The 27,980-nt window shown below is 45.7% G+C and overlaps 1 protein-coding gene across 2 annotated transcripts; it reads right to left on the reverse strand.

Moving 5' to 3' along the window:
• Window positions 1–240: 240 nt before the first annotated feature.
• Window positions 241–27,171, reverse strand: LOC122756361 (signal transducer and activator of transcription 5A). 2 transcript variants are annotated; one of them, XM_044005620.1, is made up of 19 exons: window positions 27,020–27,171; window positions 25,640–25,777; window positions 24,863–25,019; window positions 23,197–23,286; window positions 21,585–21,759; window positions 20,287–20,417; window positions 19,704–19,855; window positions 19,227–19,382; window positions 11,520–11,699; window positions 11,038–11,125; window positions 10,763–10,885; window positions 7,800–7,892; window positions 7,359–7,565; window positions 6,661–6,755; window positions 6,366–6,496; window positions 5,491–5,646; window positions 3,403–3,454; window positions 2,737–2,844; window positions 241–1,869 (listed from the first exon to the last, which is right to left on the reverse strand). In XM_044005620.1, exons 2-19 carry the CDS (start codon window positions 25,765–25,767, stop codon window positions 1,743–1,745), a joined length of 2,349 nt encoding a protein of 782 aa, XP_043861555.1. In that variant the 5' UTR covers window positions 25,768–25,777; window positions 27,020–27,171; the 3' UTR covers window positions 241–1,742. The 2 variants fall into 2 exon arrangements, with proteins under 2 accessions (XP_043861555.1, XP_043861556.1); XM_044005621.1 differs by lacking the exons at window positions 241–1,869; window positions 2,737–2,844; window positions 3,403–3,454; window positions 5,491–5,646 and adding an exon at window positions 6,087–6,227 and having other exon boundaries at window positions 27,020–27,170.
• Between the last annotated feature and the right edge of the window lie 809 nt (window positions 27,172–27,980).

Below are 27,980 nucleotides of genomic sequence, written 5' to 3' on the forward strand. Positions count from 1 at the left end.
GATGCAATTTTGAAAGATTTAGCATTCCCCAAGATAACTAGCTAGAACTAGCCATGGCTCAGAAGTTTGAAGATAGGTGATATATAGATATAGATATAGATATGTGGCCTCAAGTTGTAAAACTCCAGCGCTGGAACATAAAGGAGGAAAAAAATTGTGAAATGCCCAGGTCACATTCCAAACTCATCATTCATCCCCCAGTTATGTATCCCAGCTCCTCCCATCTAAGAAACAAGGCCATTTTTTTTAAAAAAGCATTTTATTCAAAAACAGCATTTTTCACTTTATGCAAATGTGTTGTTACAATGTACAAAAAGTATGCGGTGTCATCCTCTGGCCCCTACCTGCCCGGCCCTCAAAGGCGGTCCAACCTCTAATCTTAACCCTCATATCCCACTACAACACAGATAGATGTTCTCCCACTTTGTAAACCTGACTCTTTCTAGTCCCCAGCCTGCTAGGTGAGCTGAAAGGGATATGCCAGGATAGGGAAAGGACCCTTTTGGTACCAAAACCAGTTACCCATTTGCAACGAGATCCCCAAGGCCACCATAAAAAATCAGCTTCTAGCATCAGTCATACACACAGGTATAGTCTCTCCCTTCTCTGACAGACTTATTTTTGTTTTTTTTTTAAAGACTTTAAGTCCTATTTACTGTGTTCTAGACACCTCCCCTCCCCTGTAGCCAAGGCCATCCTGTTTTCTGGTCATTGCCAAGGTCAAAAGGTGTGTGTGTGTGTGTGTGTGTGTGTGTGTGTGTGTGTTGGGAGAAGGGATATGGGTCAGGAAAAGAAAACCGAGATTTGAGAGAGGACAATGAGGCCTGAAGGGTCAGGATCCCAGAACCAAGAGAGAGGAAGAGGTCTAGCAACTACTTATGGGAACAAGGCAGCTCTTACACCACAAACTGTATCTAGTTAACCCTTCCTAGACCAGGCTTGGGACATGGCTGCTACAGCGTAACCTCCCTGAGAAATCTAAGAATGGCTGGGAGTTTACACTCTGGGTCAGTATATAAAGCATTTGCCAGGAGTTCTAGCCCAAACCCTTTTGTTCAAGGGATTGCAGGATCACAGATTTTGAGCTGGACAGGTTCCGGAAGGTCCTCTAATCCAACCCCTTAGAGATGTAGAAACTAAAGAGATGAAGCGGGTTGCACAAGAGTAACACAGAGGAAGAGCCCTAATTAAAACCCAGGCCCTCTGCCTCCAAATGCAGGGCTTTCTACTGTATTACATGGCCTGACTAATACATACGTGAACACAGACATCTCTGTGCATTAACATGGACAAGTGCGAACACACAAATACAGGTGCATTTGGGAAGAAACTCAAAAAAACCAGCACATGGGCAAATTCTGTCCTGCCTCCCACCCCTTCTCTCAGACAATCCTGTCCCACCCAACTGCTGCTAATAGGGCAAAGGAGAAAAAAAGACCATTCCCCCCTCCCCCTTCCCTTTCCCTCCTAACAATGAAAGCTTTCGGACTGGCTTTTAGACATAGAAAATAGTCGCAATCCCATAGGCCCTGAAGAGGCTGGCAAACACTAGAGAGTAGGGGAAGAAGACACTTGGGCACACACCCACCCACCCCACTGGTATCACATACACAGAAACACCGAGGCCCCAGCGACCATCAACGCTTCCCATCATGAGCATTGTCTTCAATGATGAATGAAATTTAACACCCATCAATGAGGAGAGAGGACGGTGATGAGACCAGGAGTGGAGGGGTCAGGAATCATGACTGGGTGTGAGGGATCCATTGACTGTCAATTGGTCGCCTTAAAAGTTCTTCAACATGTCTTGCTACGTCCATGGTTTCATCCAGGTCAAAATCCGCATCAGGGTCAAGGACAGAGTCAGGGCTGGTGGAATAAAAGGGAAGCCTTGAGAGTCCAGAGGGAAAAAAAATGTATTCCCCACCCTGGACCATCTCACAAGGGCATACTTAAGGCATACCCAAGGATGGTAGCCCATTCCCCTCCCCCACTCAAGGCTACCCAATTGCCCAAGGAATTCCGACTGTGCTTCCAATTAAACCCAGAGGGGGGTGGAGGGTCTCCAGGGGTAGCTGGGAGTAGGCAGTGCTTGGTGATTCCATTCTTACCTCTACTCCTACAATGACCACCCAGCTTTTTCTTTCAGAATACCCTACCTACTACACTTGGGCAGAAGTGGGAGCCCAGGGCTATGCCTGGGTAACCCGGGGTCCATAGACTCCCCCAACCCAGGAGTCTGCAGATACAAATGGGGGGGGGTTCTGTACACTTGGATTGGGGACAAATTTACATCTTCATTTTTACTATTTAGGCTTCACTTTACACTTCACCTTTTCACTTTGGTTTCTTTTGTGCTCCTATGCATTTTATTTTCTGTGTTTAAAAACATTATGCTGAGAAGGGGTCCAAAGACCTCAGTAGACCACCAAAAGGGTCTGTAACACCAAAAAAAATGGTGAAAGCCCCTCTCCTAAGTGTTCTGAAAATTGGGCCAGGGCTGGACAATCGGAACTATCCCCAAACCTAGAGGTGGTGAGTTCTCCTTTGCTAGGTCTTCCAACAAATGCTGGGTGGCCACTAACTAGTCCAGGAGAATGGTCAGGTATACACTAGGCTATATGGTCCCTTCCAACGCCAACACATGCTTAAAGCCAGTAAAGTCCGGCCCTATTGGGGAACCCATCTGAGAGCACACAGTGACCCCCCTCCCCTTTCTATGGGAGTGCAACCTACTTCTGAGGGTACATGTTATAATGAGATTGGGAGCACACAGCTGGGGATGGGGCCTGATCCATAAAGGTGGCACTGCCCCCTGAAGAATCTGCAGATGCACTGACAAACCTGGAGGAAGAAGCAAAAACAATCATGGATCCCACCCCTCTGTAGGGCTGAAGTGAGAGCCCACCAGGGCCCCTTCCTGTTCTACGGTCTTAGGTCTGGGGCCTGGAGGGAAACATACTTGCTAAGCATCTGTGCAGTGCTGCTGTCACAGCTGTCCGAGGAGGCTGCCTGGGCTAGCTCATACCTCGGAAAAACCCAGATCTGCCCCTTCTCCCTTGGCTCCTGGTCCCTTGGGAAGCTCCTCTGAGGCATGTCAAGAGGTCATCCTGGCACTTTTCCGGAGGAAACTGTTTTTAGGAGTGGGGAGGAATAGGAGGAACCCCCCTCTGTTGGGGGGGGGGGCTCAGTGAAAGGGAGCTGTGAACTGAGGATACTGACTTAAGACAAAATGCAACATTCTATCCAACATCACTCAGCAGGGTCTGAGTCTGGGGAAGGGTGGATTTATGGATTGTGGGTTTGGATGGAGGTGGCAAGGGGGGGGTGTCATGGGTAGGGGAAGCCAAATGGAAATGACAAAAATCCAAATGTGAATATGGATAAGAGCTGGACACTTACTCTGGGACCACCTGCTTAATCTGTGGTTTCACATAGCCATCCACAGCTTTACCTACCAGGGAGAGAAAGGAGAAAGAAACTGAAATCACTGATGGCTCCCAAGATTGGGGTGGTGGTAGAGGGGAAAATGGAAATAATATTACTATTAATAATAATAATAATAATAATAGCTAGCATTGGGCAGCTAGGTATCAGCCCTGGATTCAGGAGGACCTGAGTTCAAATCTGGCCTCAGACACTTGACACTTACTAGCTATGTGACCCTGGGCAAGTCATTGCCCCACGAAAACAAAAACAAAAAATAAAACAAATAGCTAGCATTGTAAAGTTTGCAAAATCATTTTACATACATTATTTCATTTGATCTCAAAGCACCCCTAGTAAGGAGGTACTTTTTTTTTTTTTTGCAGGGCAATGGGGGTTAAGTGACTTGCCCAGGGTCACACAGCTAGTATCAAGTGGCTGGGGTCAGATTTGAACTCAGGTCCTCCAGAATTCAGGGCCGGTGCTTTATCCACTGCACCACCTAGCTGCCCCAAGGAGGTACTTTTGTTGTTTGTTGTTCAGTCCTGTCCGAATCTTCATTGACTCCTTTTTGGGTTTTCTTGGCAAAGATATGGAGTGGTTTGCTACTTCCTACTCCAGCTCATTTGACAGATGAAGAAACCGAGGCAAACAGGGTTAAGTGACCTACCCAGGGTCACACAGCTAATAAATGTCTAAGATTTGATCTGCACTCAGGTCTTCCTGACTCTAGGTCCAGCATTCTATCCAGTAAGCCACTGAGCTACCCAAGTATGTGCTATTATTATCCCCATTTTACAGATCAGGAAGCTGAGGCTAAGAACAGTTAAATGCCCTGTCTAGGTTTACACAGATAGTAAATATGAGGCAGGATTCAAACTCAGGAATTTCAAACTCCATGTCTAATGGTCTCTCTACTATACCACTTATGCTGTTCCTCTCAGAGTCACCTGTCCCCAAGACAGTAGGAGCCTAAGAGTAACACGAAGTACTTGTTGACAGATTAATGACACAGTTTAAGAATTATTCAACTGTAAATAAAATTCATCCTTCTAAGAGAAAAGAGCACTGAATTTGGAATGAGAGGGCCTTGGTTCAAATGCTGTCTTATTTATTTACAATTTCTATAACTTGGAGTAGGAAGATCTGGGTTCAAATCCCACCCAAGACACTTGCTAGCTGTGTGACCCTGAGCAAGTCACTCAACCTTCCTGGGCTTCAGCTTCCTTATCTGTAAAATGGGGGGGGATGGGCAGAGTTATAGCAGATGATCTCTAAGGTCTGTTCAAGATCTAAATTTATGATTCTTATCAATTCCTTCCCTGATCCCCTCCTTTAAAAAAATAGGAGAGTTAAAAAATTCTAAACTTAATGATCTCAACAAATATGAACCTGCAAACTAAATAAGGAAAAAACTCTCAAATAAACTCTTTTTTTTTTTTTTTTTTGCGGGGCAATGGGGGTTAAGTGACTTGCCCACGGTCACACAGCTAGTAAGTGTCAAGTGTCTGAGGTCGGATTTGAACTCAGGTACTCCTGACTCCAGGGCCGGTGCTTTATCCACTGCGCCACCTAGCCGCCCCTCAAATAAACTCTTAAATTCCAAATAATTCACATTTTAATAAAAGCAAAATTAGAAATGTTAATAAAATGAAGACAGGAGCCACTGATTTGTTCTGTGCCTCCTTCCTTCCTGTCTTCCTGTGTACTTCAAAAGTTTAGTTGTTATTGTTTGTTTATAAATCAAAGTCAGCAAGAGCCCTATTTTTATAATTCTATTTTCTCCCTACCATTTTCTTTTCATATTTGTCCTCCTGTCCCACAGATTGATTTGGAGACAGGGAAAACATTCCTCTCTTCTGCTGCTTGCAAATATCAGTCCTGGGGAAAGTTGATTCAAGGAAGGGAAAGTTGATTCAAATGAAGTCGGTGGGTTAACATGCATGGCTCTGAATTATGTAGAAGTCACTGCCCCCCTGCAATACCAGGCTTCCTCCCAAGCATGGACAACTCTGACCCTCTGTCTGCTAAGAGAAAAAGCCCTACATCTGAGACAGGACTCACCAAGAACAGGAGTGTAATACTTGGAAAAAACTTCATCTTTGGGTCGGTCTGGAAACACATAGATGAGATAATTTAGATCTCCCAGGCGGTCGGCCAGGGATCGGATGGAGAAATCCTTTGTTGTGAATGGCTTCAGGTTCCACAGGTTCCGATCCGCTGTGGGGGAAAGACACAGTATGATTATCAGGATACTCTAAGGGTTGAAGAGGGAAAGGTAGGAAGCTAGGTGGCACAGTGGGTAAAGCAGTAGACCTGGAGTTAGGAAGACAAGGTGATTCCTGCCTTTGATACTTACTAAAGGTGTGATTCTGGACAAGTCACTTAACTAACCTTTCTCTGCCTCAATTCCCTTATCTATAAAATGAGGATAATAATAGCACCTACCTCACAGGCTTAATGTGAGGATCAAATGAGATTGTGTCTGAAAAGTGTTCTTCAAATCTGAAGGAACTATGTAAATGCTATTATTATTATTACCGGGAAGCTTTCTAGCAGCTTTTCCAAGAAACTGAGACTTTTACCACCAGCCAGTCTCCCCAGCATAAGTACTGTACCAAGATGGCCAGGCTAATCTCACCAGGCTGTCTGCAAGGCTGGAGAAATTACCTGAACTCAGTTCCTGATTTGGTGAAATGGTAAGAAGAGAAAACTACTTTAGATCAACTCCTTTCCCTAAGTGTGAAGCTCTCTTGGAGTCTCTTTTGTCTCTTCAATTCAAGATCTGGAAGAGATGAATGCTGAAGAGGGCAAACAAGGAGGAGGGTGGGGAAAGAGGAGGAAAGAGAGTTAAAGAGTCATCAAGGAAAGGACAGGAAAGGTCGGAGAAGCAAGGAGGAAATTGAAGGGTTTGGTGCTCTGGGGGCCTGGGAACTCACGGGAGTCAAACTTCCAGGCAATGGTGATGCCCCCAATTTCAGAGTCACTGAAGCGCAGCAGGAAGGTCCCATCTGGTTTGTTGATAAGCAGGTCATGGGCCTGCTGCTTGTTCACAAAACCCAGGATGGCCCTAAGGGATGAGGAACATGATGGGGGGCCCTCTTACTCCCTGCTCAGAGCCTCTCATATCTGCCTTCTCTGCTTGATCCCCAGATTTCACAGCTAGATCCCAGCCCAGTCCCATTCCCTTCCACCCCCACTGCCCTCCGGCTGCCCTGTGCCATAGCTCCTCACCCATCATTCCAATGGGGCTTGTGATGCTTCCTTAGCACGTCCATCACGCCGTCAAACCACTGCCAGAATGTATAATTCCAGCCTGGAAGATTCTCCTAGAATAATCCCCACCCCCCAAAAACCAGAGACCTCAGTTAAGGCTCTTACTTGGAACACCTTCCTCCAGATCAAGAAGCAGAGAATAGCAGTCTACCAGTGAGTGTCTCCTCATGCCTCCAGGAATCAAACCTGCTCCAAATTTCTATACTCCCTCTCTTACCTACTACCAGCTAAGCTTCAGAACCTCCCCCCACCCCCAACCTCCCATGGGATAGTATCCCTCTACACACACACACACACACACACACACACACACACACACACACACACACACACACACCCCTAATATAATCCCACAGGGCAGGAAGCTAAGGGATAAGAGGAGAATAAGGTCTAGAGTCTCAGGGACAGTGTAGAAAAACACACTTCCTTTGGGCTTCCTTTGTTCAGGTTCTTTTAAGATTATATTCCCTGCCCTCTGTCCATTTTCTTCCAAATCCCAGGTATAGGCCTATTAGGGGGCTGTTAGATGTCCAGTTTTCTCCCTCTGCTCACCACCCCACAGCCACCCCCAGAAGGAGGCCTGTTCTGGGGCAAGTAGGAAAACTGTTGGAGGTGATGGAGGGTGGGGTGAGTGATCTGGCCCCCATCCCCCTCACCCTGTTGAACTGGGACCAAGAGATGGCCATGCTGTTGTAGTCCTCCATGTTGTTGCTGCTGCTGTTGAACAGCTTCTGAGCCAGGAACACCAAGTTCTCCTTTGTCAGGCCCCGGTTGCTCTGGACTTCTGCCTTGAACTTCATGTTGAGAGCCTCGCACAGCTGGGGCCACAGAACTTTGTCAGGCACAGCAAATGGCACCCGGCCCTGGAGAGGGGGAGATGACAGGGAGATCAAGTCAGAGAGAGAGGCATCAGCCCCAGGAGACCAGGAGAGGGGAAACAGGCAGCAATGGGGAGCTCTCATTGGCTCCTAAGGCCTCCGGTCCAGTCATCCCCAACCTCCTGGCTCTGGCCCTGGGTGCAGGCAATAATTAATGATGACCTAAAGGGTCCTGAGGCCTGACACTCCAGGAGGGGTCACAGAAGAGGGGTCACTCACGGGCTCAGCAAAGGCATTGTCCCATAGCACTGTGGCTGTCGCATTGTGGTCCTGGCTCCCATGAACAATAACCACCACTGGAAGGGACAGGGTCTGTAGGGGTGAGAAGAGCAAAGGTTTGGAGAGGGAATGGAGTTTGGGTCCAATTTGCATCTCAAATCCAAAGCTCCTCAAATCACAAGTGAGGGCCTCAAATTCCCACACATAAATGCCCCTTCTAGTATCCTGTCTGATTGATTTCTAGCACGGAGAGGAGACTAAGTTTTTCTCATGCAGCACAACCAATTGATTGATCAGAGGCCTAGACAGGGTTCAAATTCCACCACTGGGGGCAGCTAGGTGGCACAGTGGATAGAGCACGGGCCCTGGAGTCAGGAGGACCTGAGTTCAAATGTAGCCTCAGACACTTGACACTTGCTGTGTGACCTTGGGCAAGTCACTTAACCCTCATTGCCCAACCAAAAACAAAACAAAATTCTACCACTGATACTTACTAGTGTTATCCAGAGTAAGTCACTTAAACTCCCTACACCTTAGTTTTCTCATCTGCAAAATGGAGCTAAACATAGCATCTATGCCCTGGGGTTTTGCGAAATCAAGTGAAATGCTGTTACTTGATACTCTGCAAACTTTCATATACTGCATCAGTGTTAGCTATTAACTATGTTCTGGGTTTAACAACTAACTCTGTGGATGATTACGAAACCTGTATATCCGGATCTAGTCTCTCTCTCCAGACATCTAAATGGACATCCTCCACAGTCTAGTCAATATTTTTAAATGGAAGAAACTTAGGCATCTCAAAATCAACATACCCCAAACTTAACTCCCTACCTTTTCTACTCCAAATTTACCTGCCTTCTGAACATCACTCTTTCTGTTGAGAGTATCACCATTCTTCCAGTTACCCAGGTTTGCAATCTTGGTGTTGTGCTTGTTTCCCAGTCTTCCTCAGCCCTCCTATTCAATCAGTTGCCAAATCTTATCTTTTCTGTCTCCACAATATCTCACATCAATCCCTTTTCTCTCTCCTCCCACAAGCCACCACCTCGGTCAGGCCCTCATCATCTCTCAATTGTACTCTTGCAAGAAACTCCTAATTAGTCTCCCTGCCTCCCATTTCCCTTCTCTTCAATCTATCCTCCACATAGATGTCAAAGCAATCATGTCATTCCTCTACTCAACAAGCTCTACTGATATCCTGTTGCCTCTAGGATGAAATATAAATTCTTCTGATTTTAGTTTTTAGAGGCTTTCACAACCTGAACCCAACTTACTTATCCATTACTTCCCCTCCCTCTGCACTACCATCTAACTTGTCAAGGAAACAGAAGAACCACGCAGTCTTCTCCTCTGACCTTGCAACTAAATTCTTTATGTGTTATCTCCCCTGATTTGAAGATAAGCTCATCAAAAAGCAATTGTTTCCTTTTTCTATCTGTATCCTCGGTGCTTAACACAGTGCTTGGCACACAGTGAGGGTTTAATAAACGCTTCTTCATTCATTCACTTATTCCCATACCCTGATCCAGCCAAACTGACCTTCTTGCCATTCCTTACACATAACATGCTCCCTCTCCTCTTTGCACCTTTTCATTGGTTGTTTACCCCCAGCTTGGAATGCACTTACTCCCACCTCATTTCTGCTTCTTAGAACCCCTTAAAAATCTCAGCTCAAGTTCTACCTTATACTCGAAGTCTTCCTGATTCCCACAGCTGCTGGTGGCCCCACCCATGCAAAAATTGACATTGTATATATTTACCATGTCCCTATGTATTTACTCATTTCTCAAGTGGAATGTATACTACTTGAGAATAGGGACAGTTTAATTCTTTTTTTGTATTCCCAGAACCTAGCACAGTGCCTGGCACATAGGGTACTTAAAAATACTGATAGATTGATTGATTATTACGAGTCCACCACCCTGGCTATCTTTCTCTTTCTTGGTCCCTTGGTTGTCACAATATAAACCAAAGGTTGAAGTTTGACAGGGCTATTGTTATTACTATGATAATGGACTCCTGGCATTCTCATACCAGCATTGCTCTGGAAGGTCAGCTAGGTAGCACAGTGGACAGAGCACCAGGTCTGGAGTCAGGAAGACTCAACTTCTTGAGTTCAAATCTGTCCTCAGACACTTATCTGTGTGACCCTGGGCAAGTTGCTTAACCCTGTTTGCCTCAGTTTCCTCATCTGTCAAATGAGCTGGAAAAGGAAATAACAAACCATTCCACATCTTTGCCAAGAAAACCCCAAATGGGGTCATGAAGAGTTGGACACAACTGAAATATGACTAAACAACAACAAATTTCTCTGGCTAGCTATGTGACTTCTGGTTGATAAATCACGTTTATATTTATGTAACCACTGTCCCAAGACCCATTGGTATGGAACTCTCCTTATCGGTGGAGATGAATGCTCTGTCACATGGTATATACATAGAAGATTATATACCAGACAATGCAGAGTGAAGGAGATTTCCCATTGGGAGTGAGATAATTCAGTTCAACCAAAAGAATCCTTGATCTCACTCAAAGGAAAACTCCTCCAGGTCTCTAGAGAAGTAAGCTGGGAACAGGAACATGATGGAGATAGCTGGCTCCTCTCATTTTTTCCTTCAACAACCTGAAGTGACATTGGCCTCTTCCATCCTCTCTTGAAGCTCCCAAAGTTATTGGACCCTTGAAGAAGGCTTGAAGCTTGAGGAATCCAGGCCCTAAAGAGTCCCAGAAGGGACTGGCCTTGAAGAATCCCAGTGGGGGACTGACAGAGAACTGAAGCTCTCCTGCATCTCACCAACTCTGCCCTGTCCCTCATGCAGGTGGGATTTCATCTCCACCAATAAGCTCAGAGTCCCATACCAATAAGCCTAGGCACAGGGATCTATCACACATAGATCCACTGCTTTCTCTTACCCCCCTCCCCCCTCCCCTTCTGGTGAGAGGAATCCCCAAGCTTTTACCTTAACTTGAAACACAAGCTCATTTCCCCCAATGCTGAACTGAGACTCGAAGAGGACTGTGAATTTCTCCTCCGTCACTGACTCTGCACCCCGCCTGTCTGCCCGTTTAATCCTCTTCAGGGACTATAGAAGCCGGAGATCACAAGGGAAGAGAGATGAACAATTCCCTGCCCAGCCCCCAGCCTCCTGGCCTCCACGAGGGAGAACCAAATCTTCTCCCACTATAACCCTCCCTATAACCCCAAACCCCTCCCCCTGCCAATCTGCATCCTCACCATATTCCTGAAGTGTGCGCTGAGGGTACTGGTTGCCTGGTGATACTCCATCACACAGCAATTGTTCAAAATCTCCCCACTGCACTCACTGCAAAACAAAGATATGTCTAAACCAAGAATAAGTGTTCACTATCCTCAGAGGTCCTCTCTCCTTCCAAATCCTGCTCTGGATTTCCCTTCTCCAAGAAACCACCTCACATTACTCAGCTCTCCTAGAGACAATACCCCATCCAGCACTGATGCCTATCAAAAGCATATGTTTCTATTTGATGTCTAACCTATCACATCAGCCTGGGAGTTTCCTAAGGCCAGGGATTGTGTTTGCCTCATCAAACAGGAAATTTTTTGAAAGATGAGACTCCACAGGATGTGAGGAGAGATAGGGGAGGGGAAGGAGGCTTTGGATGTCAATGGTGCTGCCCAAAGGACCCCAGCATCTTGTGGGGAAGCAGCAGATAGGAAGGAAAGGCATCCATCATTACTTTCGAGTGTTCTCGTTCTTCAGCAAAGACTTGGCCTGCTGCTCACTGATGATGGTGGCCTTCACTTGAGGAGGGTTCATGTGCACATTCAACTTCCCACCCACCAGGAGACGCACTGTAGCTGCAAACTTGGTCTGTGTCTTCAGGACCTGAGGGGGCTGCTTCTCAATGATGAAGGTGCTGGAGGGAAGAGAAATAACCAGAAATAACCAGACAGCCAGGATGCTGCTGACACCAGATGACATCATCCCTTCCTATGAAGCATCCCCCTCCCCCCAGTCTGAAGTAGCAGACAGGGAATCACTAAAGATGCTTCTCATGGTTTGGAGGTCATCAACTAGGTGCACTAGGGATGGCCTGAGGCCCTTTAAATTTCTAGGTGTGGGTGGGTCTTCTCTAAGAAGACTGTAGCTATAAAAGATCAATGACCCAGGGGGTGGAGCCAAGATGGGGAGGAAAGGCAATGACTTGCCTGAGTTGTCCTCAAGATCCCTTCAAATACCTTCAGATAATGCCATAAGACAATTTATGGAGCAGCAGAAGCCACAAAAGGACAGGGTGAAATAATTTTCCAGCCAAAGACAACTTAGAACACCAGCAGGAAAGGTCTGTTGCACCACACCAGTGTGAGTGGAGCACCATGCCAGCGCAGGGCACCCAGCAAACCAGGAGCAGACCTTGGGAGCCACTGAATCAGCAGCAGCAGCAACTGCTCCTGGGACTCAGGCTAGAGAGGGTAAGGGGGTTGGACAATTGGCCAGAAGGAGATTACAGGGGTCTTTTTTTATTTAAATTTTTAACCTTTGTTTAGATAAGATTTCCAATTTCAAATTTTTTCTCCCTCCCTCCTCTCCCTGCCCCCCTCCCCTAGACAGCAGGTAATCTGATATATAACATTGAACATATTTCTGCATTAGTCATGTTATACAAGAAGAATCAGAGCAAGAAGGAAAAATCTCAAAAAAGAAAAACAACAGCACCAAAAACAAAAGAGATAGTATGGTCCAATCAGCGTCCATATTCCACAGTTTCTTTTTTTTTTTTTCCTGGATTTGGAGAGCCTTTTTCATCATGAGTCCTTTGGAACTTTCTTGTACCGTTGAATTGGTGAGAAGAATCTGGTCTATCACAGTTGATCAACACACAATGTTGATGTTACTGTGCACAATGTTCTCCTGGTTCTACTCATCTCACTCATCATCAGCCCATGTAAGACCCTCCAGGTTCCTCTGAACTCCTCCTGCTCATCATTTTTTTTAGTGAGGCAGTTGGGGTTAAGTGACTTGCCCAGGGTCACACAGCTAGTAAGTGTTAAGTGTCTGAGGCTGGATTTGAACTCAGGTACTCCTGACTCCAGGGCCGGTGCTCTATCCACTGCGCCATCTAGCTGCCCCCTGCTCATCATTTCTTACAGCACAATAGTATTCCATTACATTCATATTCCCTCAACTTTCAATTCCTTGCCACCACAAAAAGAGCAGCTATAAATATTTTTGTACATGTGGGTCCTTTTTCCCTTTTCCATGATCTCTTTGGGAAAAAGACCCAAAAGTGGCATTGCTGGGTCAAAGGGTATGCGCAGCTTTATAGCCCTTTGGGCATAATTCCAAATTACTCTCCAGAATGGTTGGATCAGTTCACAGCTCCACTAACAATATATTAATGTTCCAATTTTTCCACAGCTTCTCCAACATTTATTATTTTCCTTTTTTGTCATATTAGCAATCTGATAGGTGTCAGGTGGTACCTCAGAGTTTTTTTAAATTTGCATTTCTCTAATCAATAGTGACTTAAAGCATTTATTCACATGGGAATAGATAGCTTTGATTTCTCCATCAGAAAACTGCCTGTTCATATCCTTTGACCATTTCTCAATTGGGGAATGACTTGGATTCTTATAAATTTGATTTAGTTCTACAGGGGTCTTTTCACTAGCACTGAGGCAGGACTCTGTTGTTTTGCCTATACTCAGATCTAGGTCCCAGTCTTGAGTTCCAGGCAAGGGAGGAGTATAAACACCCTAGAACTTGTGGCCACAGTGGAGTAGGTCTCTATTCATACTTCCAGGGCAAAAAAGCAGGCCTGTGGTTGCTTTCAGACCAGAGCACAGGTCAGGAGAGTAGTAGACATACCTCTCCTTAAACCATACCCCTTTGGAAGAACTGAAAACTTACAAATTTCCAGAAGTATCTCTGAAAACAGCTGCACAAACACCCTGAAGTTTGGGACAGTGCACCCTCTACCCTGGAAGCAGTGCCTCACTTTAACAAAGAGTTAAAGGAAAAGAAATAGGCTGGGAAAATGAGCAAACAGAAAAAAATTCTGATCACAGAATGGTCAGAATGGTCTATGGTGACAAGAAAGATCAAAATACACCCTCAGAAGAAGATAACATTCTACATCCTACATCCAAAGCTTCTAAGAAAAATATGAATTGTTGTCAGTCCATAGAAGCTCTCAAAAAGCACTTTGAAAATAAAGTAAGAAAGGTAGAGGAAAAATGGGAAAAGAAATGAGAATGATGCTAGAAAATCATGAAGAAAAAAAAGTCAACAGCTTGGTAAAGAAGACTCAAAAAAATACTGAATGAAATAACACCTTAAAAATCAGAGTATGCCAAATGGTAAAAGAAGTACGTACAAAAAGCCCCTGAGGAAAAGAATGCCTTGAAAAGTCAAATTGATCAAATGGAAAAGGATGTATAAAAACTCACTGAAGAAAATAACTCCTTAAAAATTAGGATTGAAAAAAATGGAAGCTAATGACTTTATTTTTTTTTTCTTTTGGTGAGGCAATTGGGGTTAAGTGACTTGTCCAGGGTCACACAGCTAGTAAGTGTTAAGTGTCTGAGGCCAGATTTGAACTCAGGTACTCCTGACTCCAGGGCTGGTGCTCTATCCACTGCGCCACCTAGCTTCCCCCAGCTAATGACTTTATGAGAAATCAAGAAACAATAAAACAAAACCAAAAGAATGGAAAAAATAGAAGGCAATATAAAATATCTCATTGGGAAAACATCTGACCTGGAAAATAGATCCAGGAGAGATCATTTAAAAATTATTGGACTAGGGAGCAGCTAGGTGGTACAGTGGATAAAGCACCGGCCCTGGATTCAGGAGGACCTGAGTTCAAATCCAGCTTTAGATACTTGACATGTACTAGCTGTGTCACCCTGGGCAAGTCACTTAACCCTCTTGCCCCCCCCCAAATAAAAAGAAAAGAAAAAAAGAAAATTATTGGACTACCTGAAAGCCATGATCAAAAAAGAGCCTAGACATCCTCTTCCAAGAAATTGTCGAGGAAAATTTTCCTGATATTCTAAAACCAGAGGGTAAAATAGAAATTGAAAGAATCCACTAATCACCTCCTGAAAGAGATCCCAAAATGAAAACTCCCAGCAATCTTATAGTCAAATTCCAGAGCTCACAGGTCAAGGAAAAAATATTGCAAACAGCCAGAAAGAAACAATTCAAGTATTGTGGAGCCACAGTCAGGGTAACGTAAGATTTAGCAGCTTCTACATTAAAGGATCAGAGGGCTTGGAATATGATATTCTAGAGGAATTCTTCAGGGGGAAAAACAGAAATTCATTGAAAGAGAGGACTTTCAGGCTTTCTTTCTTTCTTTCTTTCTTTTTTTTTTTTGGTGGGGCAATGAGGGTTAAGTGACTTGCCCAGGGTCACACAGCTAGTAAGTGTCAAGTGTCTGAGGCTAGATTTGAACTCAGGTCTTCCTGAATCCAGGGCCAGTGCTTTATCTACTGTGCCACCTAGCTGCCCCCAAGGTTGTCCAGCTTGTTTTTTAGGTTTTCTTTGGCAGGGCAATGGGGGTTAAGTGACTTGCCCAGGGTCACACAGTTAGTAAGTGTCAAGTGTCTGAGGCCAAATTTGAACTCAGGTCCTCCTGAATTCAGGGCTAATGCTTTATCTGATGATATCTTTTAAAAATAAAATTAAGGCATGAGAGAGGAATGCATTAAGAGAAAGAGAAAGGTAGGGGTGGAATGGGGTATCTCTCAAAAAAGAAGTGAAAAAACCTTATACAGTGGAGGGGAACATGGGGGAGGTGCTGGGGAGTGAGTGAACCTTACTCTCATCAGAACTGGCTCAAAAACAGAATAGCATACACGTTCAAATGGGCATAGAAATCTATCTTACCCTGAAGGGAAGTAGGAGGGGAGGAGTATATGGGGGGTGGTGGTGATAGAAGGGAGAGAAAATTAGGGGAGGCAGAAGTCAGAAGCAAAATACTTTTTTTTTTAAGTGAGGCAATTGGGGTTAAGTGACTTGCTGAGGGTCACACAGCTAGTAAGTGTTAAGTGTCTGAGGCTGGATTTGAACTCAGGTACTCCTGACTCCAGGGCTGGTGCTCTATCCACTGCACCACCTAGCTGCCCCTACAGAGTGTATTCGTTTTTTTGTTTTTTGTTCTTTTTTTTTGCTGGGAAATGAGGGTTAAGTGACTTGCCCAGGGTCACACACAGGGTCACACAGCTAGTAAGTGTCAAGTGTGTAAGGCTGGATTTGAACTCAGGTCCTCCTGAATCCAGGGCCGGTGCTTTATCCAATGAGCCACCTAGCTGCCCCAGCAAAACACTTTTGAGCACAGATAGAGTGAAGGAAATAGAGAATAGAGTAAATGTCATGGGGAGGGAATAGGATGGAGGGAAATACAGTTAGCAATAGTAACTGTGAAAAAATTTTCAAAGCAGGTTTGTCTAATAAAGGCCTCATTTCTCAAACATAGAGAACTGAGTCAAATTTATTAGGATCAGAGCCATTCCCCAATTGAGAAATGATTAAAAGACATGAACAGTTTTCAGATGAAATAATCAAAGCTGTCTATAGCCATATTTTGTTTTGTTTTGTTTTGTTTTGTTTTTGCGGGGTAATGGGGGTTAAATGACTTGCCCAGGGTCACACAGCTAGTAAGTGTCAAGTGCCTGAGGCCGAATTTGAACTCAGGTACTCCTGAATCCAGGGCCGGTGCTTTATCCACCGCACCACCTAGCCACCCCTGCCATATTTTTTTTTTAAATGCTCTAACAAGTCAGGACAATTCTGCGATACTACCTCATACCTACTGAATTGGATAATAAGACAGCAGAGAAAAGTGACAAATGTAGGGATATGGGAAAATGAGACATTAATGCAGTGTTGGAGGAGATGTAAACTGATTCAACCATTCTGTAGAGCAATTTGGAATTATGGGCAATACATACTCTTTGACCTAGCAATACCACTACTAGGTCAAAATCCAAAAAGAGATAAAAAACAAAAAGTTAAAGGACCTATACGTATAAACAATATTTATGACAGCTCTTCTCTGGTGTCAAACAATTTTTTTACTTTTTCCCTACTTAATAGTATTTTATTTTTTCCCAATTACATGTAAAAATAGTTTTCAACATTCATTTTTGTAAGATTTTTGAGTTCTAAATTTTCCCCCTCTCTTTTTTCCCTCCCCATTCCCCAAGACAATAAGCAATCAGATATAGGTTATACAGCCCAAACATGTTAAACATATTTCCACATTAGCCATGTTGAAAAAGAAAAATCAGAACAAAAGAGAAAAATCAGAACAAGGGGAAAACCACAAGAAAGAAAAAAGAAAAAACAAAACAACAAAAAAATGAAAACAGTATTCTTCCATCTGCATTCATACTCCATAATTATTTCTCTGGATGTGGATAGCATGTTCCACCATAAGTCTCATGAAATTATCTTGAATTATTGAATTACTGAGGAGAGCTATCTATCATAGTTGATCACACATTGTTGTTAATATAATTTTATGTTTGTGTTGCATTTTTTACTTTTTAAAGCTCTTGAGTGTACATGCTATTTTGACTATGTATAACAAAAACTGATGAATAGAAGGACTAGTCCTATAATTTTACCGGTTTAAGGAACTCCAGGATGAGGAAACTCCCTGTACCAATGTAGGTGTGCATCTTCTCTTCAATTATAGCCTTTGGGAGTTGCCTATAGCTCTGAGAAGTTAAATTCTTCATCCAGGTTCACATAGCCAGTATGTGTCATAGGTAGGACTGGAACCTAGGCCTTCCTACTGTCAAGAACAGTTCGTTAGCTACTATATACCATGGTGCCTCTCAGTTATAAATAATCCAATTAAATGAATGTTTTCACAAATGTGTTTCAACCTAGTATACTCTCTCTAAAGAAAAAATATTTGTGTGAAGCATATCTTTACTCCTGAGCAATACTTTGGGGTTCCAAAGCTATAGAGATTCCCAAATCCTCTGTTGTAGATACAGAAATTTCTTCTCTTATTTTAATTTGATATTGAATCTAAATTTAATAGAAACCCTTTTTCATTGACCATTTTGTCCCCAAAAAGAAGGTTGTGATTTGAAGAAATTGTAAGTTGACAAACTAGAGGCAGTTACTGCTTTGTTTCAAAGGGTAGTATTCCTTTCATGACTCTTAATTACATGGTCTGCATTGAAATGCTAGCCTAGCTAGCATTTCAATGCACTGCATTTCACTGGATATCATTTTTTTTAATATGGTGCATCTTTGTTTTATGGGACATGAAAAGTAATAGTGTTATTAATCCAGCTTTTGTTCTCTAGGAATCTAAGGCATCATAGATGCCTATCAGACCTGTCTTCCTCAGATAAGACTTTATGGGACAACTAACTTTTCTCCAATAATCAATCACATGGCCAGGTTTACTGCTGCAACCACACAGCAACAGATGGCATCAGTAAGTTGGATGTTGCGGGTCAGAGGGCAATATATCCCCCTTTGTCTGATGTCAAAGAATTTTAAATTGATGGGATGCACATCAATTGGGAAATGGCTGAACAAACTGTGGTATGTGATTATGATGGAACACTTTTATGCTATAAGAAATGAGTAAGATGATCTCAGAAAAACCTGGAAAAACTTACATGAGCTGATACAAAGTGAAATGTACTGTTTACAAAGTAACAGCAATATTATAAAATGATCAGCTGAACTTAACTGTTCTCAGCAATACAATGATCCAAGACAACTCTGAAGGACTTATGAAGAAAAATGCTATACATCTCCAAAAAAAGAACAGATGGTATCTAAATACAAATTGAAGCATAATTTTTAAACTTTGTTTTTCTTGAGTTTTTTGTCTGTTTTCTTTCACAACCTGACTAATATGAAAATGTTTTGCATGACTACACATGTATTACATATTGAATTGCTTGCCTTCTTAAAGGCAGGGTGTGGGGAGGAAGAAAGGAAGAGAATTTGGAATGCCAAATTTTAAAAATTGATGTTACAATTGTTTTTACGTGTAATTGGGGGAAAATAAAATTCTAAATTAAAAAAAAAGATCAATGACCCTACTCTTACCCAAAAGAAGTATACTGGGAGTTAGAAGATGACAAGGAGGACAAGAGACATAGGTTAGAAAGTCAAAAGGAGCTCCGGGTCATCGGATGGGGGGAACAAGGGATGGTGGGGCATCTGTTCTTTGGGAGTTCTTTCAGAAGCAGAGACATCAATCTCTCTATCCAGCACGCTGTCTGTGGGACAGAACCAGGGAAGCTCAGGAAAAAGCAGCCTGAGAAGCAAGAGTCCAAGAGAAAGAAGAAGAGCACAAGACAGGAGAGTCAGATGTCACCAGCTCAGTGATCCCTAGGACTTTCCCTTGCTCTCCAAAGCCAGAGCCTGCTCAAGAGGAAGTGAAGCTTGGGGCAGTCACCTGGTCACCAGTGCAGAGATGATATCTGTGATGGTGGCATTGAGCTCAGTCAGCATCTCCTCCACAGGTCCAGGGATGGGCAACTGCTGACAAAGATGCTCAGCCCTCCTGATCTGCTGCCGGTTCTGCCAGATGATCTCTGCCAACTTCTCACACCTGGGTGTGGAGGCCCACAGGACAACACAAAGGGAATGGGGTTAAACTGTCCAGGACACAGGCTGACCCAATACTGGCCTAGGGAGAGCCATCCCGTGATAGATAGGGGCTTCCTCTCCAGTCATGGGAAAGGGACCAAGGAAACTCACAGCGGAGTTTGGGGGGGCGGGTGTTTGGCTTCAGCCCCCTTCCCTAACCCTTCAGTCTGCAGGAGAGTTCCAGAGCCTCATGTCCCCAGAACTAGCCCTGAGGGCTGAGTCCCAAGGCCAAAAGCCTTGTCTTCCAAGCCCCATCTAGCCCCAAGTTCCCTCCCTCACATACCAAGATTGCAGGACATCCAGGCTGCCCTCTGGGGGCCCTCCATTCCCAGCCAGCTGCTGCCTCCTCTTCCACTGGATCAGCTCATCATCCAGAATGACAGTTTGCTGCTTCCTGAGCAGCTGGAGGGTCTTCTGGTGTTTCTCAGACAGCTCCTGCCAAGACCAGTGGGTCAGAGATGCAGAGCTGGGAGGCACCTCCCACATCTCCTGCTGCACCCCCTCCTCTGACCAGTGAGCAAACAAGTGCAGAGAGGCAGAGGTCCAGTCCCCCCAGGGAGGAGCAGTGAGTGCCAGAGCTGGGATTAGAACCCAGGTGTTCTGACTCCAAGGGGAGATGGCCAGGTCCTTCTCTGCTCCTCTTCACCAAGAGGAAAATGACAAGGAAGGTCTTCTTTGCTCCCATGGCTTGCCTGCTTCTCTTGCCTCACCTTCCCCAGACCAGATTCCCCACAGAGAAAGGGTAGCCTCTCTTTGGCTTGGCTCCACCCCCACCCCACCCCTGAATTGCTGCCCATCTGAGGACACCCACCACCCCTCAGCCCCATCCATTCTGCCCAGGACCGAGTGGAAAGGAAGGTGCTCACCACTCGGTACTGTTGGAGAGTCTGGGCCTCACGCTGCAGCCAGGCCTCCAGGGACACCTGCTTCTGTTGAAGTGCTGTTTCCCTTGTCAAGCGTTCCTGGGGACTCAACTGGGACAGCTGGGCAATCTGAGCTGTGGGGGAAAGGAATAGACCAGGTCACTCCCCTTTAGCCTTCACCCAGGAAGCTCTGGGGACCCAGGCACCTTCTGATGGGGAGACAGAAAGACCCACAGTGACGGATACCCTCCCCTCCAAGAAAAGTGAGAGGCCTCTCTGAGCCACCCCTTCCTATACTTTCACTCTCCTCTCCAACACCAACCAGCATCTTGTTCAGCCTGTCCTATGAGTGCCTTTAGAAGATGGGGACACAAGGGCTTCAACCTAGCCAGAAACAGCCTCATCCCTTTCCCTCAAGTACAATAATGGACAATGAGGGCTCGCTTCATGCTCCTCAGTCCCTCCTGTCTGCCTGGGGATGGCAGCTTCTTCCAGATGAGGGTATGTGTGTGTGTGTGTGTGAGTGAGAATCCCATGATCCCAAAGAAGTGAAGGATATGGGGAAATTGAAGTTGGCTGATCTGGGGACAGCTTCTCATGGAGAGAGGATGCTCATGCTCAAGCCACCTCCAGCTGTGCTCCTAGCCCAGGCACTTAGGGCTGGCATTTCTGACAGCATGCCCGGCTGGCTACCCCTGGGGCAAGGCCAGGCCCCAGCCTAAGAGAGGTGACTCCAGCTCCCAGAGCTTCACGACTGGTTTCTTCCATGGACAGCCCTAGCCTGGCTCTTCTCCACAGAAGCTTGCTGCATCCTGGGCACAAGGCAGACACTACCTCCTGCTCAAAGCAAGGGCTCTTCAGCTGCTCCACAGACACCTTCTCCTGGAAGCCTTCCTGAGCTGAGCCCTCTCACCCACTGTCAGATTCAACCTATTCCACACCCCCACCCCCACCCCTGCCCCGGTTGGGCAGACCCTGGTATTTTTGTGTTCTAAGGAACATTCCCTGTGTTTCCTGTAGGGCATGTGCTCACAGCAGTGCTAGGCAGAATACTTAGATTGGAAGCTGTCTGAGAGAGGAACCTGTTTCTCCTTGGGACCAGGAGCTGGGTGAGGGCACAGACCATGACTCTCCCTTCTTCTTTAGCCCCTTTGCCACTGTGCTCTGTGTTGATCAGTGATGGGGCTCCCTGGCCAATGCCCCAAACCAGGAGCCCCTTTTCTCTTTCCAGTCCTGAGCTTCTCAGTGCTTCTGGGCCCCACCTTCCAGCCCAGCCCTGACTCCAGTCCCACTGGCCTCACCCTGGTTTCTGAGGCTCTCCTGATACTGGATGATGAAATACTCCTGAGTCTGCTGCAGCTTCTTCAGCTCATTCTCTGTGTCCTGAGTGACCAGTCGCAGCTCCTCAAATGTCTGGTTGATCTGCAGGTGTTTCTGGGACATAGCATCAGCCAGGTTCCCAGCTGGAGAACTACACTGCACACAGAAGGAGACAAGGGGTGAGGTAGCAGGCTCAGATGGTGGGGCGGGGGCGGGGGGAGGGACCCTGAGGCCTCAGACAAAGCCAGTGGGTCTCTGTGGCACACTCCAAGCCTTTAGACAAGACAGTGACCATTTGGGCTACAGAAAGGAAAAAGGTCAGCTAGGAAAAGACTAGGAGACTCTCATCGGGCACAGCTCTGAAGAAAAAGGACTAGTCTCTCCTGAGGAAATCCTCAGTGGGCTCCCTAGAGGGCACAAGGAGAGGGATTATTCCAGAACATCATTTGAGTATTCTCACTAACAATGAGGACTCCTCCTTCTGGACTGTGCGGGCACACCCCACCCGCCTGAACCACTCAGCTCTCTCTCCCTTGCTGTGGAATAAAATGTTCCAGCCATCTAGATGGCAGAGTCTCCCAAAGAGATTTCAGTTCCCCTTCTCCCCACATGCTCATTGACTTACAAGGCTAATGTCACCAGGTTTCCATAGCACCAACCACCCAGTGATGTATTTCCATTGAGACATTCTGCTCTGTATCAACCAGCTTATCTTTCAGCCCACTCCTAATTGATATGGCCCTCAGATGAAGAGACCTTGGGATCCTCAATCTCTCCAAACACAGCATCATCCTCAACCCTCATAGACAACAATTCACAATCAAAGCCTAATGCTGACCCCTATGACATCAAATCTGCCCAGGGACAGCAGCTTCTCCCAGAGGACATTTGTGGTGAGGGAAGGAATCGGGGAATAGGGAGCTATAACAGTTTTCTGTACTATCAAGTTTAGTTCTGCACTAGGTACTTTTGCTAAACTACCTTTTTTCTTTCCCCATTAAAGCGTGAGCTCCTTGAGAGCAGGAACTGTGGAGTATTTTTCTTTCTTTGTATCACTAGCACTTATCACAGTGCCTGGAACATAGTAAGTGCTTAATAAATGCTTGTTGACTGACTTCCCCCCTTCCAAGAGATGGTCCACAGTTTCAGGAAAGGTGGGGGGAAGAATATATCCTGAAATTAGGGTGATAACAATCAAACATATCAGCAAAAATTTTAAATGTTTTTCAAAAGGCCTGGCTCCAAATCAGTCACTTCTGCTAGCACCTCTTCCATCAACACTGTAACCAGACTCATCAAACATTTATCATTCTTTTTGAACTGTATCCCAGCATTTATCACTCTCTTTGAACTGTATTCATTTACCCCTGTTTGTTATGCTTGATCATTAAAATCAAACCATTTGACACATGGTTGTGTCATGTTTCCTATCAGATGGTAAGGTTCTTGGGCTCATGAACCATTTTTCCTATTACTTTAGTATCCCCTTGGCAGTCCCTGGGACAGTCTTCTGTGCACAGGATAAATTCAGTCAATGTGCAGAGAGAGTCTGCTGAGAGATGATGCTCTTACAGAGTCCCCTGTGACACTCACGTTGGTAGCTTCTCGGACCAGCCTCTGTTCATTGTATAGTATGTGCCTGATGCATCGGACCAACTCCATGGGGCAGCGGTCATAAGTGCTCTGGAAGAATCAAACAGCAAATGAACCTTCCCACCACCCCCTTAAGACTCCCATCCACGGTCTCCTGTTTCAATTAGACCTGTTTCTCCTAAACCAATAACTTAAAAATTTCTCACTCTTTATTTTTCTCCTTGTTCCAGAATGCCACCTCTCTTCCTTTCAACTAACTTGTAGTTTTTGTATCCTTTAAACCCAAAGTAGCATTTGCTTCTTCCAGAAAGTCCTTATGGATTATCATTCACCTGATTCAATATTTAATGAAGGTATAAAGGAGGAAAGAAAGGAAGGGGGAAAGGAGGGAGAAAGTATGGGAGAGAAGAATGAATTTCTCTTTAATTCTACATGCCCTCAAAACTGGTGCACTTAGATTTACACCATGAACCTCTGTGATGATAGAAAAATAAAAATATAGATATTGTATATGTAATATGTAGATATATGATATCTCTCTACATAAATTTCTTTCAAAAACATATATGGAAGATACTGTTTTGAGCTTTCCTTAGGATAGGTATCACAAGTAATCCTTCCCTTGTGCATCATTTTTCATGCCTAGGACATACCTTCACACACAGGGTCATCTCTCCTAACACTCAACCTCTTTTGAATTAAATACTATTCCTTCCCCTTCAACTTCAGCCCTCCAGGATCCTGTTTTAAGCAGGGGTGTACCTCCACATTCTATATCTTGTCTGTCCTCTTACCTTCTGAATTAGGAGGCTAGATCACCGCTACTCCAGGTGGGAATCTCATATTTAAAAGACCCTCTATTAAGTGACCTGGTCACTTCCTTCTCCCTCCTATTCCATAATCTGGTCATCTTTTTTCTTGCTGAGATTAGTAGCCTTAACTTCTTTCTTTCTTTCTTTCTTTCTTTCTTTCTTTCTTTCTTTCTTTCTTTCTTTCTTTCTTCCTTCCTTCCTTCCTTTCTTTCTTTAGTGAGGCAATTGGAGTTAAGTGACTTGCCCAGGATCACACAGCTAGTAAGTGTCAAGTGTCTGAGTCAGCATTTGAACTCAGGTCCTCCTGAATCCAGGGCCGGTGCTGTATCCACTGCGCCACCTTGCTGCCCCCTTAACTGATTTCTTTTTCTTTCTTTTTTTTTTTTTTTTTTAGTAAGGCAATTGGGGTTAAGTGACTTGCCCAGGGTCACACAGCTAGTAAGTGTGTTAAGTGTCTGAGGCCAGATTTGAACTCAGGTACTCCTGACTCCAGGGCTGGTGCTCTATCCACTGCGTCACCGAGCTGCCCCACCCATAACTGATTTCTAATCCTTAAACTTCCCACCATATGATAAACTCTCAGAGTCCTTTGTCCTTGATACTGTTTCATTGATCATCCCAACTTGGGACAATGCTCCTCTACCTTGTAACATAAAAAAAACAAGCCTAGGTCACAAGTTACAAAGCAGGGGTGGGAGGAATTGAATGGATACACAGAAAAGTTTAGCAGTTGGCTCAAGGTCACATAGCGAGTTAGTTTGTAAAGCTAAGATTTGAGCCCAAATGTTTTGATGCTAGGAAGAAGAAAGGGGAACAAAGTGTACCAGGAAGATGGCCCCAGATTTCACACCCACCTGCAACTGAGTTGCATAATGGCCTAGCTTGATCTTCAGTAAAAACCCATCTTCCCCGACTTGGTGCTCAGCCTTCTTCTGTAGCTCTTGGATCAGACCCTCTAGGAGTTGGGCAGCTTGGACACTGTCCTGGGGATTGTCCAGGTCAATGGAATTCCTAGAGTGAGAAGAGAGGTGGAGGGAGGGCAATGGACCGTAGGTGGCATTTCATCTGGGAAGAAAGCGGACAACTTGGAGGCAAATGAAATTCTAGGTGAGCTCCCATAAATGAGAGATTCTGCTCTGGTTTTCTTAGAGCCCACAGAATTCATTCTAAGCAGCTTAGCGTGAATCAGAGATGAGAAAAAACTCCCACTCCCCCCCCCCTGCTCCCTCTTCCCCTTTCCTAGGGACACCACCCCTTCCTCTAACAGTCACAGGGCAGAGACAAAGGGAGAGTGGCAGAAAGGGCCAGAACCTGAGAAAGATAGACAGTAAAGCCATCTTAGTGGAAAGATGGAGAGGCAGTCAAACACACCACAAATATGAGCAAAGCCCTGGCTAGAGAGGTGGGGGTGGAGAAGAGCAGCAAGTCACAAAGAAAGCGAATGGGAAGATACCAAGTCAGACATACCACACACATAAACTAAGTCGGTGCTAGAAAAAAGAAAGCTTAGGTCAGAGACTGAAAAAGCTGTAACCAGAGCCTGGAACGACCATCTGAAAAGCAACTAGAGAGGCCAAGCTGTTCTATATATCCTTCCCCGACGGAGAAGAGTTCTTAAGGGGTGTACTTACCAGGACTGGCTTTCAATCCACTGAGCCAAATAGTGGCGGACTTCAATGGGGAAGTGCTGGCCATAGAGGACCTGCATCTGGCGGAGAGCATCCCCTTGAAGTTGTTGCGCCTGGATCCAGCCCGCCATGACTTTACACCTGAAGGAGGAGATTAAAGAGGGGGTGATTGTATTCACTTTAATTTAATAGCAAATGGTTTCTTAAGCTTCGACTTTGCATCTGGGGATCCAAAGAAAAAGACCAGAGTGAGAGAGCAGAGGTGACAACCAAGCAGGGACAAAGGCCAAGCGAGGGATCGGGAGAGGGGCTGCCATTCTTTTTCGTTTCCTATCCACCAACTCTGACTACTCTTATCAACATAGTGAGGGGACCCCGCCCTCTCCTTTCTACAATATCTCTTTATTGCTCACCTGGGGTGATGGGAAAAGCACTGAATTCAGAGACCAGGAAGGGTTAAAATTCCAGCTCTTCTACTTTGTAACTTTAGGCATGTCACTTCCCCTCTCTAGACCTGTTTCCTTTTCTGTACTATAAGGAGGTTAGACGAGATACTTTCTAAAGTTCTTTCCAGCTCAAAATCTTATGATTCTGAGATTCTATATATATATATATATATATATATATATATATATATATATATATATATATATATATATATATATATATATATTTTGGTGTGTGTGGGGGGAAGAGGTGAGAAGTAGGCGTGTGAGAGGAAAGCCAACCATCATCTCCCAGTGCCTGGAGTTGGAATGAAGGATGGTGCTAGATTCCAAGGGTCAGATAGCTAGGTTTCTCCTCCCCCCTTTCCCTACACCCCCAAACGGGGCTTCCCCAAAGGCAGTAGTGCTAGAAACAGAAAGGGAAACCAGGTGGCTGAGCCTCAGGAGTCCCCAGCCCGGGAGGGCTGGGACAGTCCCCCTAGGGCCCAATGTGGGTAGGGATATTCCAGTGGAGAACCCCCTCCCCAACCCAGTGTACCCCTCCCTGCTGGGAGATGATCCCACGTGGCTGGAGATAAGGGAAATTGGAGGTGAGCTGCAGCTCTTCTCCAACCCCACTCGGAACCATCCTGGGCATCGCTTTCTCCTCGGTGTCAGAGAGATGTGCCATCCCCATGTCTCTTCCTTCTTGAGACGCTCTCTCTTTCTCTCCGAACTATGGAAACTCTCTCCAAACCTCTGGATCAGTTTTCGGGACCCCAAGCAGCCTAACTCAGAAGCCCTGAGATGCCCCGGCGCCGGAAGACGAAACGAGCGCCCCCTTGCCTTCTTTCCAGCAACCGCGAGGGCCCTCTTCCCCCGGCCCGCCGAACACCCCTCCTTGCCCCAGCCCAAACCCGCGCCGTGCGCTCTGGACGCATTAGCCAATCACCCTCACCTCCGGGCCCCCAGCAGCGGACCGCGGCTCTCAGCGCCCGGGCTCTCCTCTCCTGGGCCGGCGGCAACAGCTGCGGCTGAAGCTGCTACTACAGGAAGGAGCAGAGAGCAGCGATTTCCTCCTCAAAGGTCAGCTGCCTCCAACAGACCAAACACAGAGCGCAAAGCTCTCGCCAGCTCCCCTCCCTGCCTCCCTCCCTTCTCAAGCTCGCTTACTCTCCGGCTCGGGCGAAGCGGCTGCTGTTACATGTAGCATGGGCCTTCTCTGCGCCCTAGCCCAACGAAGTCCAGGCGGGGCGGGGATACGGGGGTTGTCCCACCAACTGTGCCACCCCCCACCAAGGTCCCAACCCAAGTGATCTGGCGTCTCCCGTGGGAGTGTCCCGGAGGGGGTGGGTGGTAGACGCAGCGACAAAAGTGCCGAAAGGAGTGACCTGGGGAAAGTGGGGAATCCCAGAGTAGCGGCCCTAGGGAGCCACAGGAGGCAACAGACTCTGAGGGTTCCAAATAAGTGCGTGGGGACTTCACCCATCTTCCCCTAAGGGCAGAACTACAAGGATAAGGGAAGGTGTGGGGACGACAGAGGAATTATCCCACACGCACACGCAAGTAATCAGGATATCAACCAACGAGTACAGACGTCTACATGTTCCAGTAAACAGCTGCACCGCCTTCCCCTTGCAATCAAGAGACAGTTCTGTCAAAATCTCAGTAGGGGTCTGAAAGCAGACTCCTGATTGAAAGGCCTTGCTGTTTCAGGTAACAGATAGCTGGTGAATCCTCCTCCATCTCACCAGACACTTCCACCCCCACCTCCAGCCTTGAGTTCGAGGCCCCTTATTTTGGATTCTATTGGGTAAGGCCAACTTGGAAGGCTTCCATTCCCTTTGCCCAGCTTTTCTTCTCTTTTCAGACCTCCCTTTTCTCTGGCCAGTGGCCAGCCACTGGGCATTGGCAGGACC

Source organism: Dromiciops gliroides, chromosome 4 (assembly GCF_019393635.1).
Source record: "Dromiciops gliroides isolate mDroGli1 chromosome 4, mDroGli1.pri, whole genome shotgun sequence".
NCBI lineage: Eukaryota > Metazoa > Chordata > Mammalia > Microbiotheria > Microbiotheriidae > Dromiciops > Dromiciops gliroides.